Source organism: Mauremys mutica, chromosome 3 (genome assembly GCF_020497125.1).
Source record: "Mauremys mutica isolate MM-2020 ecotype Southern chromosome 3, ASM2049712v1, whole genome shotgun sequence".
Classification (NCBI taxonomy): domain Eukaryota; kingdom Metazoa; phylum Chordata; order Testudines; family Geoemydidae; genus Mauremys; species Mauremys mutica.
In genome coordinates, this window is record NC_059074.1 from 90,166,592 (window position 1) to 90,182,743 (window position 16,152).

Here is a 16,152-nt window from a genome sequence, read left to right on the forward strand (position 1 = left end):
ACACTGCGGTCATTACACCCCATGATTTAAGATGCAGCCTTTTTTAAACCCTGCAGGACAGAAAGACTGTTAGTGACTTACACAATTAAGCCTCCATTAATTTGGCCAGGTGCATTCTTTATTTTATCAGTAAAACTTTGCTTAAAATTTTGGCAGCTTTATCTAAAGTATTGGGCCTTTCTCTCAGGTGTGAGAGAAAAATTGGGTTTTTCTCTCACACCTGTTTCATATTGATGTTCATAGAATATCAGGGTTGGAAGGGACCTCAGGAGGTCATCTAGTCCAACCCCTGCTCAAACCAGGACCAATCTCCAGACAAATTTTTGCGCCAGATCCCTAAATGGCCCCCTCAAGGACTGAACTCACAATTCTGGGTTTAGCAGGCCAATGCTCAAACCACTGAGCTATCCCTCCCACAAGTAGATTTCAGTAGAGTCACTTCTGATTTACACCAGTGTTAGGGAAAGGAAAAATCAGGAAGATCTTTCCATTAAGTATACTGGAACATGGACCGGACCTTTAGGATGGAACAATAGAACTTACTGGTTCCAATAGTAGGTTGAGGTGGTCTCCAGCAGACCACAGCTTGGTCTGATCCAAACAGCACCGTGACAAGCTGAGGATGAGTTGGCAAAGGATAAGGCTGTGTTGCCGCACCATAAGAAAGCAAGTTGTTGTATCCAAAATAATCAGCCTGGGTAAAATCGCAATCCACCAAAAATTCATTAAAGGCTTTGATCCCAGTTGGAGACAACTCCTCACGGAAAACTGCCCTGCCGTCAGTGACAACGAAAGTATTGTTCTCATAAACAAAGCTCTCTATGTCTCTAAATGAAACTTGAGGTCGTAGGATGTTAAAGTCTGAGCCATCCAGAAAACCAGACACAAAGGATTGATCAGTTTTGTTGAAGTAAATTAGTCTTTTGGACAGGAAGTTTATCACAAAGTCTTGCAGAGCGTTGATTCTTACAATCGGCAAAGCTTCAGGGACCTGACCAGGATAGACTGGGAGGCTTGCCCTATAAATTCCATCCTCCAGCAGATAAAAGACATACCTAACAATGGAACAACCCCACAGTGGTTACACCATAGAACACAGTGTAGACAAGTCACTGATATTTTAGTGGTCTATTGGCTCAGAGACACACCTGTCCTTCTAAAAAAATATATAGGGAAATTCTTTTGGTTCATATTTATTTATATCCTATGAAAATTAAATACAGGAAGCCCAATTCCCAGCCACTGTAATATAAAACTACATTGATTTACACTGGCTGAGGGTCTGGCCCATGATTTATATAAGAAAAACTTAACAAAACTTGACAACAGTCAAGCTGGTGTGCTGAGCCTATCATGCTGATCAATATTGCCTTCTTGTTTCCTTGTGCGCTCACCCTCCTCTGTTGGTAACCATCTGTTGCCTCTTGTCTTATACTTAGATTATCAGCCTATTGGGGCAGGACTGTCTTTTGTTGTGTTTGTACAGTGCGTAGCACAATGGGGTCCTGATCCACAACTAGAGCTCCTAGGTGATAACAGTTATCAAATAATGATGATAAAAATAATGAAAAACGCACTCAAATAATCGAGCCAATGTTAGACACAGACATTTAACATTCAAACAATTGTTTTGATGAAAGAATTCAATGTCTTTTTTTAAAAACAAATAAAAATGCAATGCCTCCAAACTTTTCACACATTGGGAAGACTTCAGACCCTGACTGAAACAAATCAAATGTGGTGAGGAGTGAGCAAGCTGAAGAATAACAGAGGAGCAAGTCTGTACAACTGGGGCGTAGGGGGCAGTTTCTTAAGAGGTTCGTGACTGGATAGCTAAACCAGTGAAGACGATTGCCGAAAAGATCAACAGCCCATCTGACACCAAGTCATCAAAAGAGAAAAAACTTACCCGTTATATGGATCAGCTACAATTTTCTTAGGGGAGGTAATGGAAGGAGAAGCGATATCTTCAGCTACTGTGCAGTTCTCTAAATTACAGACACATACCTAGAGAATCAAAATAAAGAGAAAGGCTCTTATGTATCAGTAGCATGTTTACTGATGAGCAGCAACATGACCTGAGCATCCTACAGGGGAGACCAGAGACAGACAATAACCTAAGGTACTTCCAAGCACCTCTAAGCACCTACATTTCCAGTCATTCAATTACAAGGTTTGCTCACTATGCCAAGCCTTCTGTTAACGCTTACCATGAAGGAATTGTCAATTCATTATCCACTTACCTCACGGTCTTCAAGCTGGAGGAAAACGAACGGGCAGATTTTGGGTCCAGCCAAGCTATGCTTTGAGCAGGATCTGACAGGGGTGGGGAGGTGGTGGTTTACAACTACCTTTGTGCTGATCCTGCGAGCAGCCTGGGACCAGTTTGGCCTCATACCTCTTTTAACTTACATTAGCTGCAACGGACTCCTGCAGCCATTGTTTTAACCTAAAGCTACAAGAGTGCAGACATCTGTGGCCACATAAGCACCCTGGGCAATAAGTGGAGAGTGGAGTGGCATGGCACTGGCACAAGGAATCCCTGTTTATGGCAGCTTTCTCCCTCTTTGTCTCATATGCATGAGAGGAGCAAAGGAGCCAGACCAGGACCTCACTTCTAAAGTCATTAAAGTTTCAAGAGTGAAGAATTAAATGCAGGGTTGGCATCTATTTTTTTCTCTCAGGACAAAACAGCTGTGACCCTCCATCACCTTCATTAACACAAGAAAATACTGAGTACTTAAATCTCTCTTATCACTTTCGAAGTGCATTCTAATCGTTAACGAACTAATTCTCACAACACCCCTGCAAGGTACAGTAAGAAAGAACTATACAGATGAGGAACTGAGATCTAAAGATTAAATGACTTGCCACCGAAGGCACGAGCCACAGGTGGAGATAGTGTCAGAAATGACATGACTTTCTTTCACAAGGATAAAAATTAGCTAAGAAGCTGGAATTCTAGGATGTCAGTTTACTTTTAATGTGACCTGAGACGCCTGTAGACCACAGTAGAGGCAGGTATTACTATTTTGTCCTATTTCTTTGACAAAAATTTTTTATTACATTAAAAATAAAAACATTATAATAGTCAACAGTACGCCATACATCCCTACCATAATCCCTGAACTCTTTATTGCCATATGTAAAATAGGGCACACATTAGTAGTTCATAAGTATTAAGAAAATAATTAAGCTCCAGAGCCCAACCTTTTCATTCATGACAAAGTACATCCGCTGGTAAAGCCAGTCTACTGAGATTGATGTAATTTTTCCTGGGCCAGCATAAAAGAGTTTTAAGTCAGACACATCAGACATGCTGGCAGCTCCCTTCGCCCAGATAGAATTTCCCTCTGAGAAATAGACAACCTGCTGGTAAATATTCACAGAAATCCCTAGAAACAGCAAGACAACACACACACACACACTATGTTAATATGAGAAACACATTTTGATTTTTCATTACTTTTAAAAAAAATGTCATAGAATGTGGTGGGCAGCTCTCAGTCTGAAACCTTACATGACCTGAAAAAATATTAACATTTCTCTCCCCCATTTCTAGTATTTATTCCCATACTATACAATATTTCCCACAATCCTTGAAAGTGGCACGATTGTACACAATGGCCCTTAGAACTGATACTACAGTGGGCACTGCAGAAAACCAATGAACAGATTAGCTAAAAAGACAAATTAGTAAATAGACAGATCAATCGACACCAATTCACTCTACCCGGTGCCCAGAGATGCAATTTGCATCTCACCACACAAAGCACAATTACTCTGCTCCAAGGTGGGGGCTAATCCCCTGGCAGAGAACTACCAGTCTCTGCACCACCACGATGTGATGGGAGATTACTGTAGCCTGAAGCAGCTTTCATTTCTGCAGGGTATAGCATCACAAGGAGCCCTGTAGGCACCCTTGTTAGGATATGAGCCCAGATACCTGTCTAATGTCTCATGCCCAGATAAAGCACCATTGCATACACAGGGCGTTTCAGCTGCGTGCAGCTATAGACAATGTGGCTGCGCTCTAAACAGTTACGCTACCATGCATGGACAAACCCATGATTACTTAACTCTTGGCTAACCTGCAGTGACGATGTAGTCATATGCTGCTGAGGCAGGAGGAGCTGAATCAGCACATTCTCCAGATCTTCTGGCCACATCCTTTGCCCTGCAGCGCTGACCATTTCTGGGGGGTGCTGGCCCCCTCATGTATTCCACCAAGTCAAGGTTGGTTGCAGCCATTTTTCTCTCCCTCTATCTATACACACCCCTAAAGGACATTATTCTGCCAGAAGCCAGAATAAACCAGGAGTGAAAGTGGCCCAGTATGTCAACATCTCTGAGAGCATACTCCCCTCTACTGTCTTCCTTTCTGGTTTTGGTCCAGTGAACATCAAAAACTTCAGAGATTTCATTTGCAAATGCACAACATCTTCAGCTGTTGAGCCGTACCTAAACCTGACCATTGTGAGATTTCTCTCTCTCCTGGTTCCTCCTTCTTCACTGAGCCCCTCAACTGCTCAACAAGCTTGTCACCCATAGCAAACCTCCCTCCACATTGCCCTAAATCTCACCCACCAGATTTTTTTTTTTTTTTGCTTCTCTTTCCACAATTTCAGTCAACAGATTCCTGGTGCCCCTTGAACTCCTTCAATACCATATGATTGGTATCTAAAATAATTTCAAAAGGCTGTGTAAAAGAGTTTGAGATCACCCACATAGCTACAAAGAGGAGACTGCAGGTGCATGGAGGAGTGAAGGTCTTGTAGTTATAAGGCATGAGATTGGGATTCAAAAGATCTTACTTCAGTTCAAGGTTCCACCAAAGATCTCTTGGGTGACCTTGGGAAAACCACTTAATCTCCCAAAGATAACATTTTCAAAAGCACCCAAGTGAGTTTGGATTTAGTTCTACTGACTTGCAATGAGACTTATGCTCCTAAGTGCCCAAGTCACTTTTGATAGGCTCTTTTGATAACTCTGCACTATGTCTCAGACAACCTTCTTACCTCACACTGGTGTTTGGGAGGCACTTGCATAATGCAGTAGTGGGAGCTGTATCAGTATGGTGGAGAGAGAAAGAGAAAGAACTAACCTGTAATACTGTGGTGTATGACATCATTCTGAAGGCATTGTGCGACTTCCAAGAAAGATTCCATGGATCTCTTTCTTAGAGATTGGTTTCTGGCTAGAAAGAGCCATTTCACTTTTTCCTTAACTGACAATTAAAAAGACAATTTTAAAATTAAGCTAGAAAACAAATGAAAAGCAGAGGGCAAATTTCCTAACTTGCACATTGTTAATCCACAATCCACAATTTGCATGCCCACACACATCCACAGACACAAGGCTGTCCACCACCACATCCAGAAAAAACATAATTCCTGAGTGCTGTAATGATATGCAAAACTACTAAGGCTAGATAACTTTTGCAAAATATATACTTTCCTGTTACGCAGTTTATCATCATTAATTAAAACTAACCCTGTGCTGTTGTAGTTGTGTGGGTCCCAGGATATGAAAGAGACTAGGTAGTGAGGTAATATCTTTTATTGGATCAACCTCTGTTGGTGGAAGGAACAAGCTTTTGAGCTTCACAAAGATTTTCCTCGAGTCTGGAAAAATTGCCTGCTAACCCTTAACTGCCCTCTTCATTTTAAGTGGTCTTGTACAGCATGTGTGGACCCCTTATACTTAACAATCTATCTCAGCTTGTATTCAGTGTGTAGATTCTGGTCACCTTCTCCAGACCTGAGAAAGAACTATGGAAAGCTCAAAAGCTTGTCCTTTCCACCAACATAAGCTGGTCCAATAAAAGATATTACCTCCCCACTTTGCCTCTCTTAAAACTAAACCTGTTAAATAAATGGAAAAAGTGCATTTTGTGGTGATGTATTATCCATATAGTTCTATTTGGTTTCGTATCTGTTCATATACTCACTAACTTGCAAAATTCAGTAATCTGCAATGGATTTCTTAGCCATTAGCAAAAACCACTGAGGGTCTACTGATTTCCAGTGACACCTGAGGGATGTAGGCCTAGATGCACAAAAGATATTAGGTGTCCCTGTTTTAGGAATCCAAGTCCCAGTCTCAGGACCACTGCAATGCATAAAGGTCCTGCTGAACCCTGTAGGTGCCTCAACTTACTTGGCACCAAGGGCGGCTCTAGCAATTTGTCCGCCCCAAGCATGCCGGCACGCCGCGGGGGGCGCTCTGGCGGTCGCCGGTCCTGCGGCTCCTGTGGACCTCCTGCAGACATGCCTGCGGAGGGTCTGCTGGTCCCGCGGCTCTGGTGGAGCATCCGCAGGTGTTCCTTGCGGGAGGTCCACTGGAGCCGCAGGACCAGCGGACCCTCTGCAGGCACGCCTGCGGGAGGTCCACCGGAACCACCTGCCACCCTCCCAGCGACAGGCAGAGCGCCCCCCGCGGCGTGCTGCCCCAAGCACATGCTTGGCGCGCTGGGGTCTGGAGCCGGCCCTGCTTGGCACATAAGTTTCTGCAGTATAAAGTTCCCTCAGTGTCTACATCTTGGCCCCTGAGTGCCTTCCTCTAGAAGTCTGGGCACTTATCTCCCACCTGAGCTCCAGAGTGATTCACAAACCCGGGGACAAAAGGCGTTCAGCCACATAAGTCGTATGTGAGGTCCAATCCAGAAGGCGCCCTCTGAGCACACCTACCGGATTGGCCCTTCAGGAGAGTTCACACAAAATAGCTGGGAGAGGGAGAACCCACCTCATAACTTTTAGCCCAGTGGTTAGAGTACTCACCTGGGATGTGGGAGACCCCTGTTCAAGTCCTCCCCTCTGCCTGAGGAGGAACAGGGCTTTGAACAGGGATCTGAAACCATCCCTAACCATTGGGCTATGAGATATTTTGATGTGGGGTTCCATCAGTCTCTCCTGTTGAAGCTGTTAACTGTGGATAAATAATTAAAGAGTCATTGGAGCAGCGGGGCTGGACCCTGCAGTGGAAGCTTATGTTCAACTGGTTATCTACCATGGCCCTCAAATCCTTTTCAGAGTAACAAATTTCCAGGATATAGTCCCATATCTTATAAAAATGACCTACATCCTTTATTACTAGATGTACAACTTTGGATTTATCTGCGATATAACACGTGTTGTTCAAATTAGCTCACCTTACCTAGCAACCCCTGAGAGTGAGACAGAAAGTTGGGAGAGAAAGGGAAATGAGGTTCTTCCTGGGGAAAATATTGTGAAGAGAACTATGATCTTCAGCTAGATCAGAAGCAGTGGGTGAAATAAGGAACAAAGATCTTGAGTCTAATTTGCCACTGTGTTACCCTAGTTTTACACTGGTATAATTTCATTAATTTCAAAACCAGGGTAATACAGTGGGAAATCAGGCCCAATGCCTTCATGTACAGGTAAATTCTGTCTTCCAATACAGGAAATGTTGCCTAGTGATCAGAGAAGGGGAAGCGTAGGGACAGCAATTTCACCTGGCTTCTGCGTAGGAAGCAGGGCGGAAGCAATTTCCTTCTCTGTGAGGTTTATATAGCACTACACAAAATTGCCCAAAAGTCCAAAATGGAGGGGTTTTTCTCTCTCCAGTCTTCCAGAGCAGAGGAGAATGGCTTTGTGATTGCAGGGTTTGTAGTTTGGTTTGCTTGCATGTTTCAGAATTATTATTATAATATATTTAAAGAGTTCTGTGGGCTATCTCAAACGGCGTGTTTTGAATTTTGATCTGAACGCAATCAGGCTTGTACTCAGTCTGATTCCTTCTGGCAAAGAGCTCCACAACCAGCATCCCAGCTCTAAGAAGGCTCTCTTCCCACGGCCTGATATTTGGAACCTGGACCTACATCATCCCCAAGGAACACAGTTTTCTCAGGACGTGTTAAAGGGTAAGGCAGTCTTTGTGGTAGCTAAACCCCTACACTTCCGTTCCATACCCATATACTTGCACAATGGCCAGACACAATCTTTTTAATGTATGGGGATCAATTCCTAAGTATTCAGAGATCTTCCTTTATGTAACAAAAAACATTCTGTATTTGACATAGGTTTGAGGAGGTCCAAGTTATATCGTCATGCAAATCATATACATATTGTTAGAATTCAGATATGCAAATGGGCAAACTAAAGTCCGATGTGGCAGCTACTGAGAGTTTGTTTACATTAGAGATTTTTAATTAAAATTAATTGGTTGTCACTTACTCAAGTTAACCAAACCATTGGTGCATCCAAATCTGGAGACTCCACAAATGCTGGTTTCAGGACACACATGTTAGTGATCAGGGCTCATTTAACCCTGGAACAAATGTTAGTAAAGTGTCCAGTCCAGCATGTACCAGTGTGTTAGACAACTTGAGTCAATTGGCAATCAACTAACATGAGTTTAAAAAGCACTAATGTACACATAGCTTCAGTTTCTCCAACCCACAGAAGGTGGAAGGTGGATGAGGATTTAGGAACAGAGTTAAGGCTACTGTTGTAACCTTCATGGAGAATTTCCTGAGTTTCTAGAATTTAGTTTTTTCAGTTTGGTAACACTGCTTTTATTCCCATCCATAACTCTATCTTAATATATTTCTCCCTGGGAATAAATTAATATTTGTAAACTATCTTAAGAGGCTCAGATAAATAGCTGGATATAATGTTTTGGTTTTTGTATAATGAAATTCCATTAGTGGAAAAAAAGAACAAAGGAAGAGAAATAGCAAAAACAAGGATATGATCTGATGTTGTTTTGCATGAGATCATTCTGGAATTTTTTACTTGAAAGTCTAATGTGAAATTTGTTTGTGACACTTGGCCAGAAATGGTTAAGCATCCTGCTGGATAAATTCAGCTCTTAAAGACATACTGGTAGATAATGTTTGTGTTTTTGTGTATTTACATATATAATGATAGTGGTTAACAATGTAATCAAACAGTCCCTGTTTATGCTGTATTCTGTTAATTCAGAGATCAAAAGGACATCTTATTTAAATTAACTGTAAACATAGGATATCGCTGTACAGTATTCATCTTTCTTTGAAATGTATAGCAAATCACCTGAGAATGATGGAAAACTGGCAATTGCCGCATGTTAATCCATGTAAATAATTACCGGTGATGCTTAGGAAATGGATCCACTTCAAAGTCCCTATGAGTGCCTATTGTTCACTTAAGTACTGTCACAAGAAGCCTGAAACTGTATATAAGACCCTTGGGGCCTGATATTGTCATCTCAATCTGCTTGAGGCTTCATGCAGGGGAAGCTCAAGCCATAGGGCTGAGATCCCAATTCTGACTGGACCACCCTGAATATAAATATTGGACTATAACCTATGAACTAATTCTTTGCAACTACAAAGCTCACTATCTCTACTATGAATCTGAATCTCAAGAATTGTACTCATGTCTGTATGTGTACTGATCTTTTAACCAATATTCTCTCTCTTTTTTAATAAATGTTAGTTTAGTTAATAAGAATTAGCTGTAAACATGTATTTGGGTAAGATCTGGAATATTCATTAACCTGGGAGGTAATGTGTCCGATCCTTTGGGATTGGTAGAACTTTTTTATATGACGAATAAGATTTTCAGTAACCGTCGTCATATTTGACTTGGGTGTCCGGGTGGAGGCCTGAGGCTGGGTTACTTTAATGAAACTCTGTTGTTGGTTTCTGGGTAACCAGTGAGGTATTATAGAAGCTGTTTTGTGCTGCCTTGGTAAATCTAAGTATTGGAATAGCCACCAGATTTGGGGATTGTCTGCCCCATTTTTTGCAGTTCACCCTAATTGAGTGACCTCAGTTGGCTCTCCTGTGGTCTCGGTCACAGTGTTATATTAACATGTAAAAAGCGACAAAGAGTCCTGTGGCACCTTATAGACTAACAGATGAATTGGAGCATAAGCTTTCATGGCTTATGCTCCAATTCGTCTGTTAGTCTATAAGGTGCCACAGGACTCTTTGTCGCTTTTTACAGATCCAGACTAACATGGCTACCCACGAATATTAACATGAGTTCTGCACATGCTGCCACTGATACCACGTGTTCCAGAAAATGAAAGCATCTTCTGTCAAACACTCATTCACACCCATTTGATACTGGTTCACCTTTTTTGTCACTTGAACCAGCCTGAGTTATTGTGCCCAACAACCAACCTGTTGTTGTTACTATGTTTATTACGGTAGTGCCTAGAGACCAACCAAGAACAGAGCTCCATTGTATAGGTGCTGTACAAACTCAGAGTAGAAGACAGCCACTTCCCCAATGAGCGTACATTCTAACTATCATTCTATTCTGCTGTATACCCCATAATTGAGGTGAACCAGAATTAATTACCTGGAAACTATAAGGAATATGTTGCGTGTGTACCTGTGGGTTCTGGAGTAGTGATATTAGCTTCTGCGGGTGGCCCATCACCAACCTCATTTACAGCTACGATGGTAATCCTAGTAAATCAAAGAGAGATTTTATGGAACGTTATAAATGCCTGAAAAAATGCCTTCTGAAGTAGAACAATTGAGTCTCACGTGCTTATCATGTTTCTCCTTCAGTGAAAAAAGCTGTTTAAATAAAGTCATTCAGGGACAAATTCTAATAATAATATAATCACATGAGGAGTTGAACTCACTAGCTTTGCAAGATAAGGTAATACAATCTAATAAATCACATAGCTACATGCTACCCTCAGAGTTATGCAGGCAACTCAATTTCATCTCAAGGGAAGATCTATAGTCACCTTTGAGAGCAGAATGTGGCCATTTGGAGTTTAGTTAAACTGAAGGGAAATTTACAAATGCTAAATTAGTTAGAAGAGGACTCCCCTATAATTCTCTGAACACAACAGAAATGTGCACCACAAAGGGAAAAAATAAAAATATAAAGGTTACTGAATTCAAAATTCCACATTCTGGCACTGCATCAGATTGTCACCCCACTCCCCAAAGTAATTTGCTTTTGCCTAAATTCTGATCTCAATGATACATGAGGAAATCTAAAACAACTCCATCAATTTAAATTGAGATATGCCAATTTTCACAACAGCACAACTGAGAGGAGAATTTTGCCCACTGATTCTGCAAAAGGAGTGTTAACGTGCACTCTGTTCTGCCAGTCAGAGCCACCCTCACCCCACGTACACACACAGATCTCTGGATTGTAGGAACTCTACTGCCTGCTTTATGATACTCAGGGCACACACAGTCCAGCTGATCACATTTTTTTTTTGTACCTGTAAGTGGTGTTAGGAAAGGTGGAGTAGAACTGGAAACTTTGACCTCTGGATGCTGTGCGCAGTTCCTGCTTTTCACTGGTTAACAGTAAATTATATCCAACAATCAATCCACTGGGGAAAAGTGGTGGAGACCAACTAATTTCCACGGTGTCGGGCCCCGAACTTTGAATATCTTTAATGATAGGAGCTGTAACAGGAACTGCAAAAGACAGAAATCACTGGCTGTAGACTTGGTTTTTCAGATGTGATTTTTGGCAGATGGCTGGGAGAAGATGAGTGGGGGGATGAGAAATCTTCTATGTTTAATTGGAAAAACATATGAATAGGTTTATCAATCCCACATTCCTCTTGGCAGTACCATGCACTCCTGGGTCACAGTGTTTATCATAAACCAAAGAAGGAAAATTTTGCGTGGCCTTTATTGTTTTGTCACCACATCACCTGAAGCCATCATTCTGAGGTAGACAAATTAGAACCACATAATTTTGTGTGGGGGGGCTTCAGAGGGGACCTTAAAAACTAAGGGGCTATCTGCTGTGAGCAGTTACTATAGATCTTGTGATACATGTTCTTACAAACAGTATGTCCTTAGCCAAAATTCCCCTCCCACTCCATTGTACAAAGTGCTGTGCACCCATTTGGTTGTCGTCCTACCTCCAGAATGTAGCCTACACCTTAGGCTAATTTTCTATAGTGCTGCCTTTAGTTCCGGAAGCATTTACCCAGTTCCTTCAGCATGAGAGGCGCTATATAAATCTAAATTCATTATTACTCAATGTCAAAACTTTTAGAAACTTAGCCACTTAAACATCTAAATCTTTTGAGGTTCAGCCACGTCTAATTTAAATATAACCTAATGATTTACATAACAGGTTCACAACCAGCGCAATACAAGTGAATGCAACAAAAAGGAACTTGAACAAAGATCATTTTTATGCCTCAATCGAAGAGTTTAAACTAACACTTTAGTTATAGTTGCCTAAGGATCTACCCTTATCCAAAGCCCAGAGAATAGAATGGAAAGACTCACATTGATTTCAATGAGCTTTGAAGCCTAAAGCCTAAAACAAGTACTATTTCTCCTTTCCCCTACTGAACACCAATATCAGTTTCTGCAAAGGGGAGCACAGATCAGCGTTCATGTCACACTCCCCGTTAGTACCCAGCCCAAGCCAGGGAAGCTAATAATCTAATCAGCAGACCAAATCCTGGTCATGTGCCACCTGAAACACATTGTGCATATGCTAGGAAGAAAACTTCTGCAAATACAGGGAACTTTAAATCTCCAGTGACTTCCAGTGTTACCACAGGATGAGATTTAACATGCAATTAGATGTGAGTAACAAGGTGTATCTTCACTATGTCTTATTCATATATATAAGCATATTTCCTATCAATGTGAAGCAGGTTGTACATCACCAACTGAAGGAGAGCTCATATCCTGAAGCTGCTTCTATCTGAATGCTCCAGTTAGTGCATCATTTCTTATCTCTATTTTATGACAAATTGATAAAGTAGCCATTAAGTCAAATGGTTACTTAAAGCCAAATTGCAGGTAAATATTGTGAAATTTGCTTAAACTAATATTGCTTCTTTCCATAGCAAGAATGTTACTAAGTTGATCGTTTCCTCCTGCCCTGGTGCGCTGAACCTCACCTAAAAGTCACTGTAGATTTTGTTTGGTGGTGGGTACAATATATTTTGTACCGATTTTTTTCTTGTTATATATTCCTTGGGTATACATGATAATATTCAGAGGTAAAAGAGACTTGGCATTTTCCCTATGTGTCCCTACAAGGGCAAGAAGATGTGTTAAAAATGCTATCACTGTCAATGCGAAAGCCCAAAAAAGTCTTTTAGAGATGGACTGAAAAATTACATTTGAGAACAAAGACACATGACTTTCACTCTGCAATGGTCACATGCCACAGAAGCTCACCATGCAAACAGGTGGAAATATAATTGTGTAAGAGATATGATAGTTCTGAATGCACAATGCACTCACCCCATGAGGCAGTTGTTAACATCTAGAGCAAAAATGGTGAGACACACTAGCAGCATGTGACTCTCTACACTGGCATACAAAAGAATCAAGAGCACTTCTTAAAGGTTAGAAAATATACATACAATATCTACTCCCTCTTCTGTCCACAGCCCTTTCATTAAAGCTACATGTGTAATGGAGAGATTTGCATTTTTTCAGATAGGCTTAGCCCATTCCTACTCATGTAGCTTTTCCTCTTTTTCTTTCAACCTTATTGTTGTAATTTTAAAACTCTCGAAACACCTGAAAATAAATGTTTAAAATGGAAACCATTCAGAGGGTCATTAGTGACACTTTGAGTCAATCAAACGGATTATGAGTCATCTTTGTCTCACTACTGCAGAGAAATGTAAGATTATCGTGCTTTTTCCATTCCGTTGTTGCAGTTAAACACATTTTAACTTGAACAAACTTTAGAAATGCAAACTAGCCCATCAAGGCCAAAAGTTTCAGCCATCAGTTTTGTGTCTACAAAAATAATCATCAAAGCATTTGCACTCATAAAGCTGCATGAACACAGATCAGGTAACTGAGCACCCAATGACCCAATCTGCCCTCATAATTTTGAAGAAGCAAACACTTCCATATGCCTTTTTGTAGGAATCATAACTGAAAATTCAGCCCAAACTCTTTCAGATTAAGCTAAAGATTCTTTAGTAATATTACCTAGCAGTCTGCAATTTTACAACATATAATGAACATATGCTTCTGAAAGGGATAGATAAGACAGAAAACATCATAATTCCACTATATCAATCCATGGTACGCCCACCCCTTGAATATTGCATGCAGGTCTGGTCACTCTGTCTCAAAAAAGATATATTAATATTGGTGCAGAGGTTCAGAGAAGGGCAAAGAAAATGATTAGGGATATGGAACAGCATCCATATGAGGAAAGATTAAAAAGACTGAGACTCTTTATCTTAAACCAGAGATGATTAAGGGATCTGCAAAATTATGAATGGAGTGGAGAAAGTGAATAGGGAAATGTAATTTATCCCTTCACATAATACAAGAACTGGGGGTCACCCATGAATCATAGAAATATAGAACTTGAAGGGACCTCGATAGGTCATGTAGTCCAGTCCCCTGCACTGAGGTAGAACTAAATATAATCTAGACAATCCCAGACAAGTATTTGCATAACTTCTTCTTAAAAACTCCTATGATGGAGATTCCACAACCTCCCTAAGTAATTTGTTCCAGTGCTTAAACACCCTATAGTTAGGAAGTTTTTCCTAATGTCTACCCTAAATCTCTCTTGCTGCAATTTAAAGCCCATTACTTCTTGTCCTGTCCTCAGTGGATAAGGAGAACAATTTATTGTTCTCTTCTTTATAACAATATTTTACATACTTGAAGACTGTTACCATGTCCCCCGCCTCAGTCTTTTCTTCTCCAAACTAAAGAAACCCAATTCTTTCAATTTTTCCTCATGGATCATGTTCTCTAGACCATTAATCATTTTTGTTGCTCTCCTCTGAGCTTTCTCCAATTTGGCCATATCTTTCCTGAAATGTGGTGCCCAGAACTGGACACAGTACTCCAGTTGAGGCTTAACAGTTCTGAGTCAACCGGAAGAATTAATTTACATGTCTTGCTTACAACACTCTTGTTCATATATCCCAGAACGATGGTCGCTTTTTTTTTTGCGCAAAAGTATTATATTGGTGACTCATATTTTGTTTGTGATCCACTATGATCCCCAGATCCTTTTCTGCAGTACTCCTTCCTAGGAAGTCTTTTCCCATTTTGTATTTGTGCAATTGATTATCCCTTCCTAAGTGAAATACTTCGTATTTGCCCTTCTTGAATTTCATTCTTTATATTTCAGACCATTTCTCCAGTTTGTCCAGATCATTTTTAATTCCAATACTGTCCTCCAAAGTGCCTGCAACCCCTCCCAGCATGGTATCATCGGCAAATTTTATAAGTGTACTCTCTGTGACATTATCCAAATAATTTATGAAGATATTGAATAGAAATGGACCCGGAACAGATCAGGGGTACTGGAACATTTTGTATAGTGGGGGTACTGAGAGCCATTGAACCAAACTGTAAACCCTGCACATGATGTAAATCACTTCAAGCCAGAGGGTGTGGCAGCACCCCCAACACCCTTATTTCAAGAACCTATGGGACAGAGCTCTGTGAGACCCCACTTGATATGCCCTTCCAGCTTGACTGTGAACCTTTGATAACTATTTTCCGAGTATAGTTTTCCAACCAGTTGTTTACCACCTCACAGTTGGTTCGTCTAGGCTGTATTTCCCTAGTTTGCTTATGAGAAGGTCATGTGAGACAGTATCAAAAGCCTCTCTAAAAATCAAGATTTATCACATCCACTGATTCCCCCTATCCACAAGACTTGTTACCCTATCAAAGAAGGATATCAGGTTGGTTTGGTATGATTTGTTCTTGACAAATACCTGTTGACTGTTATTTATCACCTTATTATCTTCTAGGTACTTACAAACTGATTGGTTATTTGCTCCATTTTCTTTCTGGGTACCCAACTTAAGATGACTGTTCTGGGTTGTCCTTATTCCCCTTTTTATAGATAGGTACTATATTTGCCCTTTTCCAGACCTCTGGGATCTCTTCCATCCTCCATGGGTTCTCACCCAGTTCCTTAAGTGTTTTAGGATGTATTTTGTTGGGCCCTGCCAACTTAAAGACATCTAATTTGTCTAAGTAAGTCTTAACTTGTTCTTCCCCTATTTTAGCCTCAGATCCCACACTATTTACATTGATGTTTATCGTCCAATCACTGCTAACCTTTCCAGTGAAAGCTGAAACAAAAAAGGCATTTAACATGTCAGCCATTTCTCCGGTTTCTTCTGCTATTGAAATTAATAGGCAGCAGATTTAAAACAAACAAAAGGAAGTACTTCTTCACA

The 16,152-nt window shown here is 40.8% G+C and overlaps 1 protein-coding gene across 1 annotated transcript in view; it reads right to left on the reverse strand.

Moving 5' to 3' along the window:
- Positions 1-16,152, reverse strand: part of ROS1 (ROS proto-oncogene 1, receptor tyrosine kinase) — a 96,549-nt gene that overhangs the window by 65,427 nt on the left and 14,970 nt on the right. The window contains exons 6-11 of the mRNA XM_045010300.1: positions 11,206-11,407; positions 10,347-10,423; positions 5,105-5,227; positions 3,211-3,395; positions 1,910-2,007; positions 544-1,055 (exon numbers count right to left, since the gene is read on the reverse strand). Of these exons, the coding sequence (XP_044866235.1) occupies positions 544-1,055; positions 1,910-2,007; positions 3,211-3,395; positions 5,105-5,227; positions 10,347-10,423; positions 11,206-11,407 (1,197 nt within the window). The remainder of the gene's footprint in view (positions 1-543; positions 1,056-1,909; positions 2,008-3,210; positions 3,396-5,104; positions 5,228-10,346; positions 10,424-11,205; positions 11,408-16,152) is intronic.